The sequence below is a fragment of the Tauraco erythrolophus genome, chromosome 2 (assembly GCF_009769465.1).
Source record: "Tauraco erythrolophus isolate bTauEry1 chromosome 2, bTauEry1.pri, whole genome shotgun sequence".
NCBI lineage: Eukaryota > Metazoa > Chordata > Aves > Musophagiformes > Musophagidae > Tauraco > Tauraco erythrolophus.
Window position 1 is genome coordinate 49,634,010 of NC_141466.1, and position 15,646 is coordinate 49,649,655.

General features: G+C 38.6%; 1 protein-coding gene across 4 annotated transcripts in view; it reads right to left on the reverse strand.

The window, feature by feature from the left end:
- Positions 1 to 15,646, reverse strand: part of DLGAP2 (DLG associated protein 2) — a 388,943-nt gene that overhangs the window by 298,599 nt on the left and 74,698 nt on the right. For 2 of the 4 annotated variants that reach the window (XM_086608342.1, XM_086608341.1), the window contains exon 1: positions 7,331 to 7,496. The exons of the other annotated variants lie outside the window; for them this stretch is intronic. In XM_086608342.1, the coding sequence (XP_086464468.1) occupies positions 7,331 to 7,388 (58 nt within the window). In that variant the 5' untranslated portion in view covers positions 7,389 to 7,496. Of the gene's footprint in view, positions 1 to 7,330; positions 7,497 to 15,646 lie in introns of those variants that run through there. 4 annotated transcript variants of the gene reach the window in all.

Here is a 15,646-nt window from a genome sequence, read left to right on the forward strand (position 1 = left end):
AAAGGACTTCTATTATACTCACTGGCAGTAGAACAGTGACAGAAAAATCATGTTGAGGAAAACAGGATGAACACAATTATGAAACATAATAAGTGCAGTGTAGTGAAAAAGGTAAATTCAAGATCAAAAAATACTCATGCCCTTAAAAATCAAACTAAAACACTGCTTGTAGAGGAAGACAGTGCCTCATCTTCTATTACTTGTTTTATAAAGTATTAACAGTTATTAGAGAAAAATAAATTTTATCATTTGTGGTGGTAGTGATATTGTAAGAACAGATAAATCTTAAAACCTTAAACCATTTTCATTTCCAGAGTTTTCTGCCTAATAATAGCCTTACATATTTTTGCCACTCTAAATTGCTGTCAAGCAGAGCAGAACACCAACTTTCCTTACACCTGAGATCAGGACAGCGTTAACATTTGGTGGAACTACAACCATATGAACAGATTTTTTTTTTTTTTGTAGTTAAAATTGCAGAACTCACCATCACCTCTCCATTCACAAAGTTTTGTAGAGTCACATGAGTATTTCTGTTAATGCAGTTATCAAGAATACTGATTTCTTATAGAATTTCTTCCATAACATTGAAGCTGGAAATATTACCTCCTTCTACAGTCACTGGTGAAAGATAGAGGTAAACCTCTCTCACAGGCAGTAAAGGGAGACAACAGAAGCTAGCTATTACCTCTACCACCTTAAGCATCCTCTGAAAGTTACGTGGAATAAATATTAGCTTATTCTTCACCCCATTGCACGAGCATGAGATTATTTTAAATTCTTCTTCAAATAATAAGAAATTATTAATCTGTTAAAAGAGCAGTTTCTTATAGACAACAATCAAACCCACTGATTTATGCAATTCTATACTCAGAGATCACTGGATTATGATATAATGGCTGCAAGCCATCCACATATGTGAAGTATTATTCAGCACTACTCTGATGAAAACACTGGCAGCCGCTAAAATGCTCACAGCAATGACAGCAACCGTGCTGGATATTTATCCCTTGCACTATATATAGCACTGTAGAATGACCTAAGCTTGTGAATTACAGTAACAAAAAAACTGTTGGCTGTTTTTCATAATAGATGGTGGAGAAAGAGGTTATTGTCAAGAATAATAAATGTGATTCTGAATAGATTTCCCCAGTAAAACAGGTACTATGAATGGGCACCAGAGGACAGTAAAAATCTTCACTCGTTTATAGGCACTAATCTTGTGTAAATAATGCCCTGTGGTTGCCTTCATGCTTTGCTCTAAATATCAGCCTGGATCATGATAAGGATGATTTCCTGGGTCATGAGCCACACCTGAAGGTTTTTGCCCTAGATCTTCATCTTCCGTACTTACTTCCAAGAGAGAATGAGCACTTAACCCTCTTGCAGCAAGATATATTACTGACCAAAGCATGGTCAGTTTGAAAGTGAAGGATTTATTTGACCTCTCTTTGCAAAAGCATGGAGAGGTAAACAAATCATGAAGTTCAGATTTTTCCTCACATATACTTTCTACTAATGCCAGTTTGCTCTTTTTTTTTTTTTTAAGAGACTATTGATCTAGATTTAAAATAAAGAATTGAATAATTACAATAATTGTAATTTTATTTCTTATCTGTTCCTCTGATGATTTTGTAAGTAATAGAATTTTATACAGTTTACAAATTAATAACTGTCTCTCTGTTATACTCAGTGGTATCAAGTGATAGGACAAGAGGCAATGGACACAAATTGAAATACAGGAAATTCCACTTAAAAATTAAACACAAAAATTTCACTGGGAGGCTGGTCAAACACTGGAGGATGTTGCCCAGAGAGGTTGTGGAGTCCACACCCTTGGAGACAGACAAAACCTGACTGACATGGACAGTGTCGTGGGCAACCCACGCAGGACTCTGCTTTGAGTAGGTGGGCTTTGACTGGAAGATTTCCATGGATGTCTTCCAAACTCAACCATTTCTGTGATTTTATGAAATAATTCCAGTTTAAAGCACCTGCTCAATCTGCACTCCCAGCATAAAAGCTCAAATCATGATTGTGTTCCCTGAAGAGAACAGAAGAGCTAGGAGCTCAAAGACTCCTTGGGTGCTGAAAGTCATCAGCACAGTATTGCTTGCCTGATAATCTTAGACTTTACGCTATGCCAAAGTTGGTGCTATCATTCGCAAGGCAGCTTTCTGGGGCAAACGTTGGCATGGAAAAAACTTTTCCAGTCTAGGCAATTTCTTTAAATAAAGAGCATAATAATATAACAAGCTTATATCCACTATCTATTTTTGTTTAAAGATGGTTATTAACTGAAGATTCAATCCACCTTCTTTTCTTGGCTAATCCTTCTCTTACTGAATGCCACTCTGGAGTGAGATAATTGGCCAGTGTTTGAAATTACCCAGTTTTGTACATAGAGTTTAGAGGCCACTGCATGGTCCGAAAGGTATTTCAGTACTGCTTTATTATTCCATATATAGAAGCCTAAAATAACAGTGCATAAGCTGGTTTTCCATCAAAATATTTTCCTCCTGCTTACGGTTTCTTCTGGTCTACCTGAGCATGCTTAGCTACACCAAAGGGAAGGAAACTATCCCAAAAGTCAACTCCTTCCTTATTCTGGGCAACCACTAGTGCTTCATTGGTTCAAACCAAGAGCACTTTCTTTCTTCTGTCCATAACTGAGCACAGATGTCACAAGAGAATTAAGAAGCAAAACTTCTTTCAGATCCATCCCTTCCTTGCCCATTATTTCAGTTTACAGTGCCAATAACTTTCCTGCCCATGTACAGCTCATGAGAGCTCATGAGAGCACTGGATGTGAGGAAGATTCCCTTTCCTTACATATTGAATGGTCACAGAATTCAGGACAGATGTTTTTTATTAGACATTTAATAGTGGTGAGTTAAAGTGTCCGAAACACATAAAATAACAGTACATTTCCCCAAAATCTGGAAGTCAGTGTATATATAAATGTTTAAACCCTCTCAGATACATGAAAGCTATTATTTAAAACATTTGTTATTTCATCTGCTGAGAAACTTGGCAAAGCTTGTCTCAAATTTTGTGCTAAAGCTTCTTCCTTGACTTCAGAAATATTTATTCTGTAAAAAACAAAATTATTAGCAGCCCTCTAAGAGGTAGCAAATGGTTTTCAGTACTTCTCCCTTCCTCTTCTACTCTTAACTTTACACTCTTTCAAGCAAGAAGGAAAAGTTTTATAGCCAGGAAGAAATGCAGACCCAATAGTGGAACATGTTGTGACCGAGCACTGCCAGAACAGGGAACCATGTGTGAGATTTGCATTGAACAACACCTCTGAATATTCAAGGACAAGAAAAAAAAATCTATTGAAGATTGGACACTTCTAATACACTTTGTTATACAGTAATATTTAAATAATATCTTCAGAAACAAAAATGAACATATTAAAGGGACCTGCTTTTATTTCTGCCTGTGTTCATTGCAAAGATGAAAAGCAAGAGGATAAAGTTCACATTGAGAATTTTGTGTGTTTCTAACAGCTGCTGTGGCTACAGAGCCACACTCACATAGTGTCACTGACTAGAAAGGAACTACTGGGGAAAGGGGAAGGGCTGCCTCAGGAGAAGGAGGCATTCCCCACACAAATATAAGTGATTGTGGAGGATAGAGGATCTTTCCTGGTTTTGTTTTGAGTTTTGGTTGTTTTTCTCTTGGCCGGAGCACCTCAGAAAGAAGATAGCAAGAAATGGTGCTTTGCTTTCTCCAGTCCACTCAGCATTTAAACCCATCTAACTTGGGTGAAGCGTTACTTATTACACTTTCTGCATGGCAGAGGTGGGAAGCAAATACTGGAGCCATCCTCTGTCAGTCTGGATCACTTTCTAAAAAGAAAAGGGTTTGCTTTCAGTGCTTTTCGTCACCATCATGCACATTTATCTATTTTCTAACCCTAGTGACCATGGAGAAATACAGACTATGTGGAAAGTGAAAAAATTAGGTATCTAAGGATGCTTAATGCAAGGGACAGGTCACACATAGTAAGGGAGAAGGTGCAACCCTCTGCAGGCACAACCTTGGAGAAGGGAAAGGGACAGAATTTGGCAAAGACAGATATCATGCAGTGAGAAAGCCTTTAGTATTTCCAGTTATCAGCAGATCTGTTGGCAAAACTCGTGTCAAATAGTCCTTAAATTGCTGACAATGTTTTGTTTCCATTCAATCTGATCCAGCTGCAGCTGGGTGAACACTGTAGTGAGGAAAGTGTTGAAGCGTTACTAAGACTTGGCCCGTGTAAGTCAGAGAGGTATTGCCTGTCTAGAGAGGGCAGTCAGAGGATATAGGAAGGCTCATAGTGACAGATGATAGAAGAGTGCATTCACTGTTTGTTACTCCAGTTTTCTATTAGTTGGCCAGATTCACTCTGTTTGCACGTTTGGATAAATCCTCAAATAAGCGGTGTAAGAAGCAGCTTTTCTTCCTGAGGTGCTGTCATGCATAGCTTTATTAATGCCAGCCTCAATTTCTTTATGGCACTTCACATCTTACATCTGTTGTGAAGTGAAGCTGATGCAACACACCTGGTAAATGTTATATATTACCAACACATCAACTTGTATGGGCTGCTGCTAGTTTCCAAGCAAATGGTTCATTTTTACATATGGAGTTTTCAGCAACCTGGATTGTGCTTCTGCTCTATTCTGTTGCATTAGCAAAGGCATCTGATTTTCAGAAAATGCCCGAAACAGGTAATTTTCTATTTTTCTATACTTCTTTTAAACATTTTTTTTCTAGTTCCATATTAAACTGTATCAACTTAAAAGGGATCCCTCACTGTTCAAAATGTCCACAGAAGGGAGAGAACAAGAATAGATGCCAGGTACTCGGAAGAGTATCATTATGATTAATTCCTTGGTTGGATAATTTTGTATGGTGACGGAGTTGCGGTTAAATAGCCATATTAATTATTTATTTAAGACTCTGCTTAAAATATAGGTCGAGGTTTCCCAACGTCTGAGGAAAATGCTTTCCATTAATCTATACAGAACAAAACAAAGACCGCTAAAGTCATCAGCTGTCTAGTCTATCCTTAAGGATAATTTCTACCTTGTCCTTTATTTCCGTTGGATCACTTCAAGGCTGAAAATTGCACAGGTGCCTTGGGATGTCAAATTCCCATTCACCTTCACAGGTGTTCAGGGCCTTTTGGATGTTTGAAAACATTCTGACATCAGAGTATCTGACTAATGCAGTGGCACCCCCCGTCACCCTTGGGGGTCTGCAGCTGCTGCCTGCCTGCCTGCAGGGCTCTGTTCTCACTCCCCTTGCTCTTCGGCTGCCAGCCAGCTCTCCCTGCCTACTCCTCACAGCTCTTGTTGCTCAGCCATCACCATCTTCTAGCTCTCCTCAATCCTGCAGTTGCATTTGCTAAACAATTGTGCTTACCTCTCTCCCTGAAAAGACGAAAGATTGCACTTCTTAATATCTGGCTAGCTTCATGCACAACTCGGAACAATTCCGAAAGCAGTGTTGAGCTCTGTTCTCTAGCAGGCAGGACCAGACCTGATCCTATGGAGTCTGGTAGGAGTTTCTGGTTTAATTCACCAGCTTTAATGTCAGTTAGAGCAGAATTAGGCCGTTTGATACTAAATTCTCAGAATGTGTCTGAACAAAAATAGTACAAATACTGTGGAATTCAAGCTCTTCATCCATAATATATTCATCTCGAAGTGCACAGTTGCCATGTCTATATTTATGTAATGCTATCTGTAGAAATATTTAAGCATTTGGTTTGACTCTGAAAAAAACATTTAGGAAAGTTAAGGAAGGCTAAAGTGTGAGAGCAAGTAAGGGGAGATAGTCATTATACATACATGACTTCAGAAGGCAGCAAACCGCTAATGTTTTCATCTGAATCACTGAAAAAAATATAGCATAGCTAGAAACTGTACAGAGAGGGACAAGGATGACCCAGACATACGGAATAGAGGAGAATCTAAGCAGACCATAACTTTTCAGCCTATAATTAGACAGCTTAAAGTGGCAGTGATAAGCATCTCTGTGAGATACACTATTCACTTTTCACAGTAAAAACACTTGAGGCAATCCTTTAAATCCTCAAACAGGAGGCTTAAAACAAAGACCATGATTAATTTATAGAACCAATTTCCATAACATGTTTTTGAAATCAGTAATGTAAACAGGTTAAAAAACAAGATCGGATACATTCATGAACAATTAAGACATCAGAAGCTTTTAAACACAGTATGACCTCCAGTCTGAGAGGACCAGACCCAGCAGAAGCTGGGTAAGGATCAGAGAGGAAGGCAGTAGCACTCCCTCCAAACCCCCTCGCCTGTATTGTTGTATTTCACCACCAACTACCGAGAGCTCTGGTCTCTTCCATTACGGCAGCTGTCACACACTTGCCCTACCCTGTTCCCAACCTTCAAACCTAAAATGCTGCAAATAACCTGGTCTACATATGCATTAAGTACTGAGGGCTGCAGGAACATCTTTGCTTCTCCACTCTGCCCAGCTGACGTAACTATGCAGAACCTCTTTATACCTGCTTCTACTTTTTCCAGATTTCTGTTCCCTTCCTTTCTCATCTGTGACAAAGTCTTTAGTATCACATGGTGTTACAACAAAAGCACAGTCATATTAATCAGCAATATTTTTATTCTGTTGTATCTCTGGCAGGCTCCTGGCAGTATAGCAACAAACATCTCAATAATAAACGAGCTTTTAAGTGCACCAGACTTTACTATTCAGCTGCTGGCATGTGGTCTCTGATCAAAACTTAACAACTTATACAACCCCTGTATAGGTAGCACACCAAGTAGCAATAACACCAACAACACTAATAAACAACGTAAGACACTGTTTTGACCTCAAGTTAAGAGCACAGGTCAACTATCTTCCTAACTATACCAAAATCTATTACTTCAGAGGCTCTTTTCCTAAGGTACACCAAAACACTACTGAATTACAGTGAGATCGGTAAGAAGGAGCACGATGCCCATTAAATCTCCATAAACAATTAACTTTCGCAGCTGAGCTCTACAACAAAACAGCCTGCCTGCTGCCATGGGATCTTGCTTCGCTTCATGTAGGTCATTGGTGAAGTAACAGACAGTTTTAACCAGCAACAGCAGAAAAGTAGCAAAATTCCAGCACAACACATCCTTTGATAGGTCTTAATAAAAATATAGATCAAGTTCATAGCAGAAGAAATTGAAAAAATACAATTACCTCACTTCAACGTATTTTAAATATTTTTAAAGTATATAGAAGTTTACTGCTCCAAATACCCCAACAAAACACACATTCAATGTAAAAAAAAATGCCTTAAACTTACCTCTTAGTTTACACTGATTTAATATATTTTTTCTTCTACTTTTCAACTTTCCTTGCATCTTGGGTATATAGTGGTTTTCTCCACCCGCTTCCTTCCTCTCACCTCCTCCCCCTCCAATCTGGCCTCCTTTCCTTCCTTGGAGGTTTTTAAGCTTTAATTTGAGAGTGTAAAGCTGAAAAATATTTGATACAATTTTTTTTTTTAATTAGAGAATTGAGCTCCTCACCATGGTTGAAGCATTTTGGGGAACAGCACCAAAAAGCTGGAAGCTACTGCACTGAGAAGCCACAGCATCTCTCTTAAAATCATCACTCATTTATTTTTCCCAGACAACTAGTGTTTCAGCATTTTACTTACAGACATGACTGCAGTTTAGGAGACTAAAGCTAGAAATGAGTCCGAGTCTCTTTGTTCAGTTTCGGAATGTGAAAACTAGATTCCCAAATTCCAGCGTGGGCCCATCTCCAGCTGGAACAGGAACAGGACTCACCAAGTGGGATTTGACAATGTATGAGCTGAGGCTCGAGTTAGTCACATTTTCAATGAGCTCAGAAGGGTATTGATGATTATATGTTCTAACCGGAGGAGGTGGTTGTCAGTCTGCCTGCAGCGTGCATGTCACCACGCTGGGGAAGGGGAAATATTTTAGAGCTTGTGTGGGATTGGGCTTTCTGAATGGAGCACTTGGGAAGTCTCCTCTCCTATAATTTGGATATTGTTGGGGAAGGGAAAAAAAAAAAAAAGAATAGGTTAGATCTGACAATTTAGGGACTCTGCAACGCGCATTCACACTGAGGGGTGTTGAAGAGAGTCAGTGTTTCCATATGCCAGTGAGTGGCAGCCTACAACCTATTTTAGGTTTCCATTAATTGACACTAAATTGTGCTTTACAGCCTGTATGTATTTATTTTTTAATTCTTGAAGTAATATCGTAAGAGGTTGCTTTCACCTAATAAAGAACATTTTCCTGATATCAAATTTGTGGTAATGCTAAGTAAGTCATAATTTCTCTAAATGCTAACAGATATTTCAGGCACACACATTATAGCAGTCTTCCTCTCCATTCCTTTTTTGCTTGGTCATTACATTTCAGCCTTTCCTCTTAAATCATTCTACTTAACCACTTATTATTATTTGTTGTTGCTTGAACAACCGCAAAATTGCTCCTACAATCCACCTATTTGTGTAACACTCAGCAATTACTTGTCTGCTCTTTTACACACTCTATCTACAAATTCTTCCAAAGACAGTATTGCTGTTTTAGATATTACTTTGACCACAATCTAGATTTTTCTCAACCAGGAAAAAAAAATATTTTAGTGCAATTTAGTGTGTATATTTCTGTAAACTTAATATGTATTAGCCATATAAAATCAGTTCTGAAGTCATTTATCCCAGATGCATTAGCTCCTCTTTTTTCTCAATCTGAATATGATACATTGATAACTCCTCTTGCTTATGTTTCTAATCTCTAAGTATCTTCTATTTTCTGTTTCCTGCTGTTTACATCATCTGCTGACTTCATTAACATGCTGTTCACTTGCTTTCTTTAATACTATTAATGAAACTGTTAAATAAGGCTGAAACAGAGACCAATCATTATAGTAGTACACTAGACAACCAGAACATGTCATCAGCCAGGTTTTCTGCAGCAAGGCCTAAAAGTCTGTTTGCCAAAATAATTCCTTTTAATTAGTTTCAATAAGTTATTATTTGTAGAATTGACTGATGTTTAATTGTGGCATTAGCAGAAAGCTTTTCGGGAAGCCTTGGCATAGAAAACCTGATTGCTTATGTATGTGTTCTTGTTTAAATCAAACCTACAGGAAAGTTTGGATTTGCTTTAGAATGGGTTTTAAAGTATTTACTTCAGTTCTCTTTTCTATTTACCTCTTCTTACTCACTATTTCATACCATAGTTTACCCTTACAGATTTGAGATATTTGAATTATCTCCATGCAACTGATAAAACAACTAAGTTGTTTAAAAGCTCTGCAGAAGGGTACATGATAAAAAACAAATAATATTAAATAGAAGATAATATTATTTATTTAAATAGACACACATAGTGTGACTATAGATGAATGTACAACAGACACAAACAATTTCAAATACATTTCCAGCATAAATAAGGGAAGCACGAGAGGTGCCTCTCTCTTCAACATCAAAAACAGATGAACACAGAGAAGGAAAAGACCTGTTTTACCTAATAGTTACTGGCGAACAGCAAACAGACAAACTGAGAATAAATTAGGCTAGAAATGAGAAGGTATGTAACAACCATCAGGAATGTGAGCCTTCAGATAAGTCTTCCAGTGCATGTAGCCAAGGCAACGAAACTAATGTCTTTAATACAAAGCTGGCTTGGTTCACCGAAGGAGTTGTCGAGTGGTTGCTCGAACAGGCAGCGTACCCAGCCCTGATCTCAGGCATGCCAGTCCCTATCTTCCTTCCAGCTCTACAAGCACAATAGTGAGTATGAACGAGTCTTAAACCCTAACTTTGTCCTCAAATTTGCTGATTGCTGTCAAGCACATTTGCTTCATACTGAAAGTCTGAAATTAACACCGCTCAGTTTTTATGCACCTAAATTGCCCCATGAAATCTAAAAATAGGAAAATGAAATTATTATGCTTCATTACTAAGCAGACACTAGCAGCTAAAATTTGAAGTGCCAAAATTCTGGCCTCTAAAACATTAATTATTAGTAAATACACAAGGGGGAAAGCTTCACAAGCAAGGGCACTCCTGAAAACAATAGGCTTCAGCACTGGCTAAGGTCTTTGCTGAAAAGCTCACGTTCACTACTCCTGACACAGAGCAGCTGTATCGGGGTCTGTGGCCTTCCCGGTCATATCAACACAGACCTGGGGAGAAACAAAATAATCTAGACCACAAGAACACACCCTTGCTATTCTCCTTTCAGTGCCAAAAAGCGTGGAAATCTCTAACGGGTTAGAAAAGATGGAAAATATTGGAATCCAGGTCCCCAGATCTATTTTGAATCTGTGGAGTGTCTGAGCTGATAGCAAAGGGACAACTGGGCATTTTTGTACTCATAACATTTTGGGTATATAGGTCATTTCATTCTGAAGTTTTCATCTCAGAAAATACTTCCAGACATGCAAAAAATTCAGCAGATCCCTTTTTATACATTAAAAACTAGTCTCAGTTAAAAAAGAGTATCAAAAGATTTGCTCATGGATATGTATGAGATTTCATGGAATGAAGTGTTCTTGGTCCTCCTTGGAGCATTCTCCTGTAAGTTTTTAACTCCTATCAGTGGAAGAAGCTTTGGTGAAAGGACCTATTTAACCTTTATAGTGTATTATTTGCATAGACTACTCAAAGAAAACTAACAGGGCTGTTACTCTAGATATGATTTCTTTCTATGGCTGAATAGTTCTTGGCCTCTTGAAAGAACACAATTCATTGTTTTCATCAGCATACGATCATAATGATACAAAGAAAAATCACAGTAATTACAGAGCAGTCTTCATAAGAGCTATATTTAATAAGCTATGTTCATCTCTGTTCCAACTCCACTAGCTTCTGTCAAAAGCAAGGATATATTTAACCATTATGTGCTAGCTTGCATAGCTACAATTATTATCCTTGAGAAAGCAGTAATGCTCTGGTCCATTTAGAGGTTAAACCTTGCTTTCTGTCTATTAACAGAAGTACTGAACAGTTAAAATAAATTGAGAGTGCAATAAATGTTCGTAGAGTTCAAACAAAGCATTCTTTCTGAAATGTCATATGAAAAAAGACTTAATTGTATTTTTTGCTCTTCTGTTTGACAACAAAAAGGGTAACAAAAGGCAAACATATACATATATCTGTATGTATGGACATATAAGCATATATACAAACATATGGGCTAGAAATACTAGCCAATCATTGTAGTAATCATTGGATTACTAACTGCTGTAGCATTTAAGAACTACAATTCAACTTCAGAAGTCCATAAGAAAACGGAAGACAAAAATATGCTCTTTGTCTAAAGGAGACCACAGTCAACGTTTGGGACAACAGAAGGAGGCAGATGGCTGTATAGCACAAAGAAAAAAAAATAAGAAAAAAGTTGGTCAGCATACGTCTCAGCACATGAGTACATAAACTGAGCATTAGATGTAATCTGTTGCCATCACCAGGTGGTTTACGTAAACATGTATCAGTTATGAGGCCTCTGCAAATGCTATTTTGAATTGTCACTGGAAATTTATCTCAATAACAAAAAGCCCAGAGGACTGGCATAGCCTGGTGCTATTTTACCTGTTGAATTTAACCGGGGAAAAATAATTCAGACTACCCTGCAGGAAGAAAAGGCTTGTTATTGACTTCAAAGGGCTCATTAACAGTAGCATACAACTTCCAGTCTGATGTCAATTCAGTCTCACTGATTTTTAATAACTAAAAATATTGTTTACATCATAGCACATTTTTAATTAAAAAATAATAATAATTTACATAGTTTCTTTCTTATGCTCATTGCAAACATGTACTGCCACACAAGTGTTTACTTTCCACTGTCCTGAAGAGGAAGCCTTGCACACTCAGCGGAGGAAGAATATGGTGTGGAGAACTAGATCTACAGAACTGCCATGCAATAATTCACCATTGGGGATGGGAGGGATAACGGGGAAATTTCACACAAGAGTTACAAGGGGGGCCAGAAAATGAGGCCAAACAATAACTCAGATAATATTAAGAGAATAACAGTCAAGGATTTCAACAATCTGCTTTAAGGCCACACCAAAATTCCACGTCCTTCCAATTATTAAAAAGCATGAAGTATCATAAAATCTTCCCGTCTCACCTACTGCATACAAGATAACCATCTTCCCACCCTGCCAATCCAATACAGCTCGGAATTATGGTCTTATAAGCCTTAAGATAAAATGTGCTGCTCTCTAAAACAAAACTTTGAAAGCGTACATTGTGTTTATGGGCTGGCTCATAGTCACAGGGATCATATGTCTTTGTGCATGTACATGTGAGCGTATGAGACAAGAGTACCGAACCTATTGATTAATTTCTAATTAAAAGAGAAGAGAGTGAAGCACTGGGAAAATTCTGAAGCAACCTTGTATTGTGATATGCAGAAGAATGCAAACTGCAGTTCATTGGTGTCTCCATAGAAACAAGACATATTGGAGGGTGTAAGACATTGTCAGAGGACTAAAAAATTTCAGCTTCAGCAGAAAACAGAAGAGCACCTGAGGGATTTTTTTAACCGGGAAAACAAAATTAATTATTCATTTCCCATATAGGAAGCATCCGTTTTTTAGATGAGTTACTTAACATGCATCAGGATTAATTTACGAACTGGCTAATCCTATGATTTTCTAATCCATAAAATCTGTAGAAAACGCATGGTTACACGTCTAAGTATAACGCCAAAGAGGAATATAAGTAGGCTCTCAATGAATAATTGAAAGCTCTGTTGAATGTGCTGTTAATTCTTGGTACCATTTTCACACTTGCTTTAGACACAGTGCTTCTGCATTCATATGAATATAGACCAATATGCAGAACCCTCTCTTGGCCTGTGCAAAAGGCGTCCCCAGGAAAATTAAAGGCAGCAGGGAGACGTTGCTTCAATAAGACACTACGCTCTAAACCTCCTCAGCATCCCTCCTACTTCAAATGAACAGAGACTCACAGCGTGCAGCTGCAGTGACTATTTTTAAGACGTTGAACCCACACACAGGATGGATTAAAAAAGGCTCATCTCCTGATGCCAGACCTGAAGCTATAGGCAGAGAGTTTTTTCATATGTCACCAAGAGACCCGTGCCAGCTGGTAGCTTCACAAGCTGGGTTGTTGTTCCCTGATTTTCTGCCCAGACCTGGCTACCGCAGCCTCAAGGACAGCCGGCCAGCTGAACTGACTTCAGCACCCTCAGCTCCTCTCCTAAAGATACACCTTATCTGTGGAGCTCCCCAGTGCTGGAGATAACTCCTTCTCCTTTTCTACTGAAATAAAAATGCTGGGAAATCATCAGTAAGCAGCTTCCCCATCAAGCCACTTCTGCTCCATTTCCACGAAAGAGCAGAAAGACTGTCACGCTGCCTCCATCGCCTGGGGTACAGGCGAGGTAGATACATTCCTGTTTGTGCTATGCAAGCCAACTAAAGTTGACAACTGCTGTTAACTTCTGGCTGGGGGTCACTGCAGTTTTAGGAGCCTCTCTGAGGGCTGCATTAAGAGAGTGCATGTCTGACACCAAGAGAGAAAAGGTCCTTCAGAATAATCAGGCCTTTTCCTGGTGGCATTGCATGCCACGATACCATGGTGATGTCTAACCCTTCCACAGCAACTAGCTGCTTTAAGGCTCCTCAATCAGGAAGATGAGAATTAAGGAAATGGATGAAAACCATGAGACTTCCCAGCTGCAAACAAGAATTAAGGGCTCTAAAATGATGTATCAGTGAGTGGGAAGGAAAGAAAAGGTTTACGTTAAAGTGAAAAGAGTTATTTTGGGGCTTTTGGGAGTGCATGTCACACATAACCAAGTTCTGCACAGAGCACCCATGTCAGTAAAAATATTCAGTGGACCTACTGGAGACTAAGTATTATGCATCTTTTTTATCAGTTCTGATCTTCATCCAGGCATTAGAGCTCTGCCAGAGGATGCAGACTGATTCTCTAGCTCTCTGCAGACTTGCATCATTATACATCTAAGAACAAAGACAATCCTTTAATTAATAAAGCATGGCATCTTCGAGTCAATTGCCAAAATTGATACAAAACACAAAAATGGGAGTAAGAGGGATTATGGCTCGTTTGTGTCCAGCTGTGCTTTTTAGCATTTGTGAAACAACAAGAATTCAGAGAAGTGTGAATGGATAGACACTCATTTACACCACAAGTTCTCCAGTCTGTGCACCAGAGCTGAAAGCAGTGGACTTTCTTACAGTCACTTATCTTTCACAGACAGGATCACAAATACATTGCTGCCTGCATAGGGCCTCCAGAAAAAGTTAAAATTGATTCATGCAAGCCTAGGATTTATTTTTGCTCCTATGAGGACTATTGCAATGGCCCTGTAATTGACTTTTGGGCTTTGGATAATCACTGATATCAACCTATACCATTGCTAACATGCCATTCTTGCTAACATAATCAGTCTTACTGATGCTAAGGCCACTTCTCCTGCAAGTAAAATTTACTCAAGGAATAAGAGATAGCAACAAAAGCATGTTTTTCTGAAGGAGATAACGCTGGGCTCTTCCTTTAGGGAATCTCTTAAACTTTTCTTTGTTACATCTAAAGGAAAAGACAAAAGGGCTGTGTGATCTCAAATATTCTAGTTTCACATCCTTCACTGTGATCACAACTTTATGCCTCCTGATTACTTATAGACACTGATGTAAAATGAGGAAAGGGTACAGTGATTTGAAGTTTCTTTTTCTTTTTCCTGTACCCCTTACCCATTTCCCACAAAAGGCAATGAGAAAGGAAAATGATTAACATTTTTCACCAGTCGTGCTACTTATTAATAAAAAGTCAGACTCAAGAGAAACTGAGAAACAACACTCAGAAAGGAAGAGTGCACCACAACACCTGATACACAGTTGATGATGTGTACATCATGATCATATATTACTGCAATTCCAGATTAAATTAGATGGAATGGTGTCGACATATCTCAGGAGAAAATTAGCTATAGCTTACCCAATAAAGTCTTTATTATCCGTGAAGCATGCTTGACACTTATTTTTACTAAGTATGATACTTTATAGGAGGCTGTCCAAACACTCTAGCTAAATGCTTTATTCTATCACAGTCTATAGGTGTGTTCTTTGATATTAGGTCTATTGCATCAAAAGCACATATCTGCATCGTGCAGTGATGGAACTTCAGGATGATTTTGACATTAGTAACACACATTGAGCTCCCAGTAATGACTTAATGTGTCATTAAGCACTCACAGGCACGTATGAAGATGATTTGCACACTGGACCAACCAGAAAAGACCCTTCCATATACTCTCACGAGTTCAGCTAAGAGGCAAATCTATCCCCAGACCTAAATGGTTCAGGACTATGTAGCAAACATCAGTGATCCTAACAAGTTGTTTGCTCCAAGGGCTGTTAGACATATTGCAGAGGGATCACAGCTGAATTTTACTAATCTCAGTTCTAGGAATAGTGAGATCAAAGATCTCTGCCAGATCTTCTGTCCCCTCCTATGCACACAGACTCAAATTTTCCAGAGATTCAAGTTATCTGGGTTGCCAAGGCTGTCTGAGTCAGCACAGGATATATGAAGTTTTAGCACAATTACTGGAGAGAACACGTTGGCCATGCC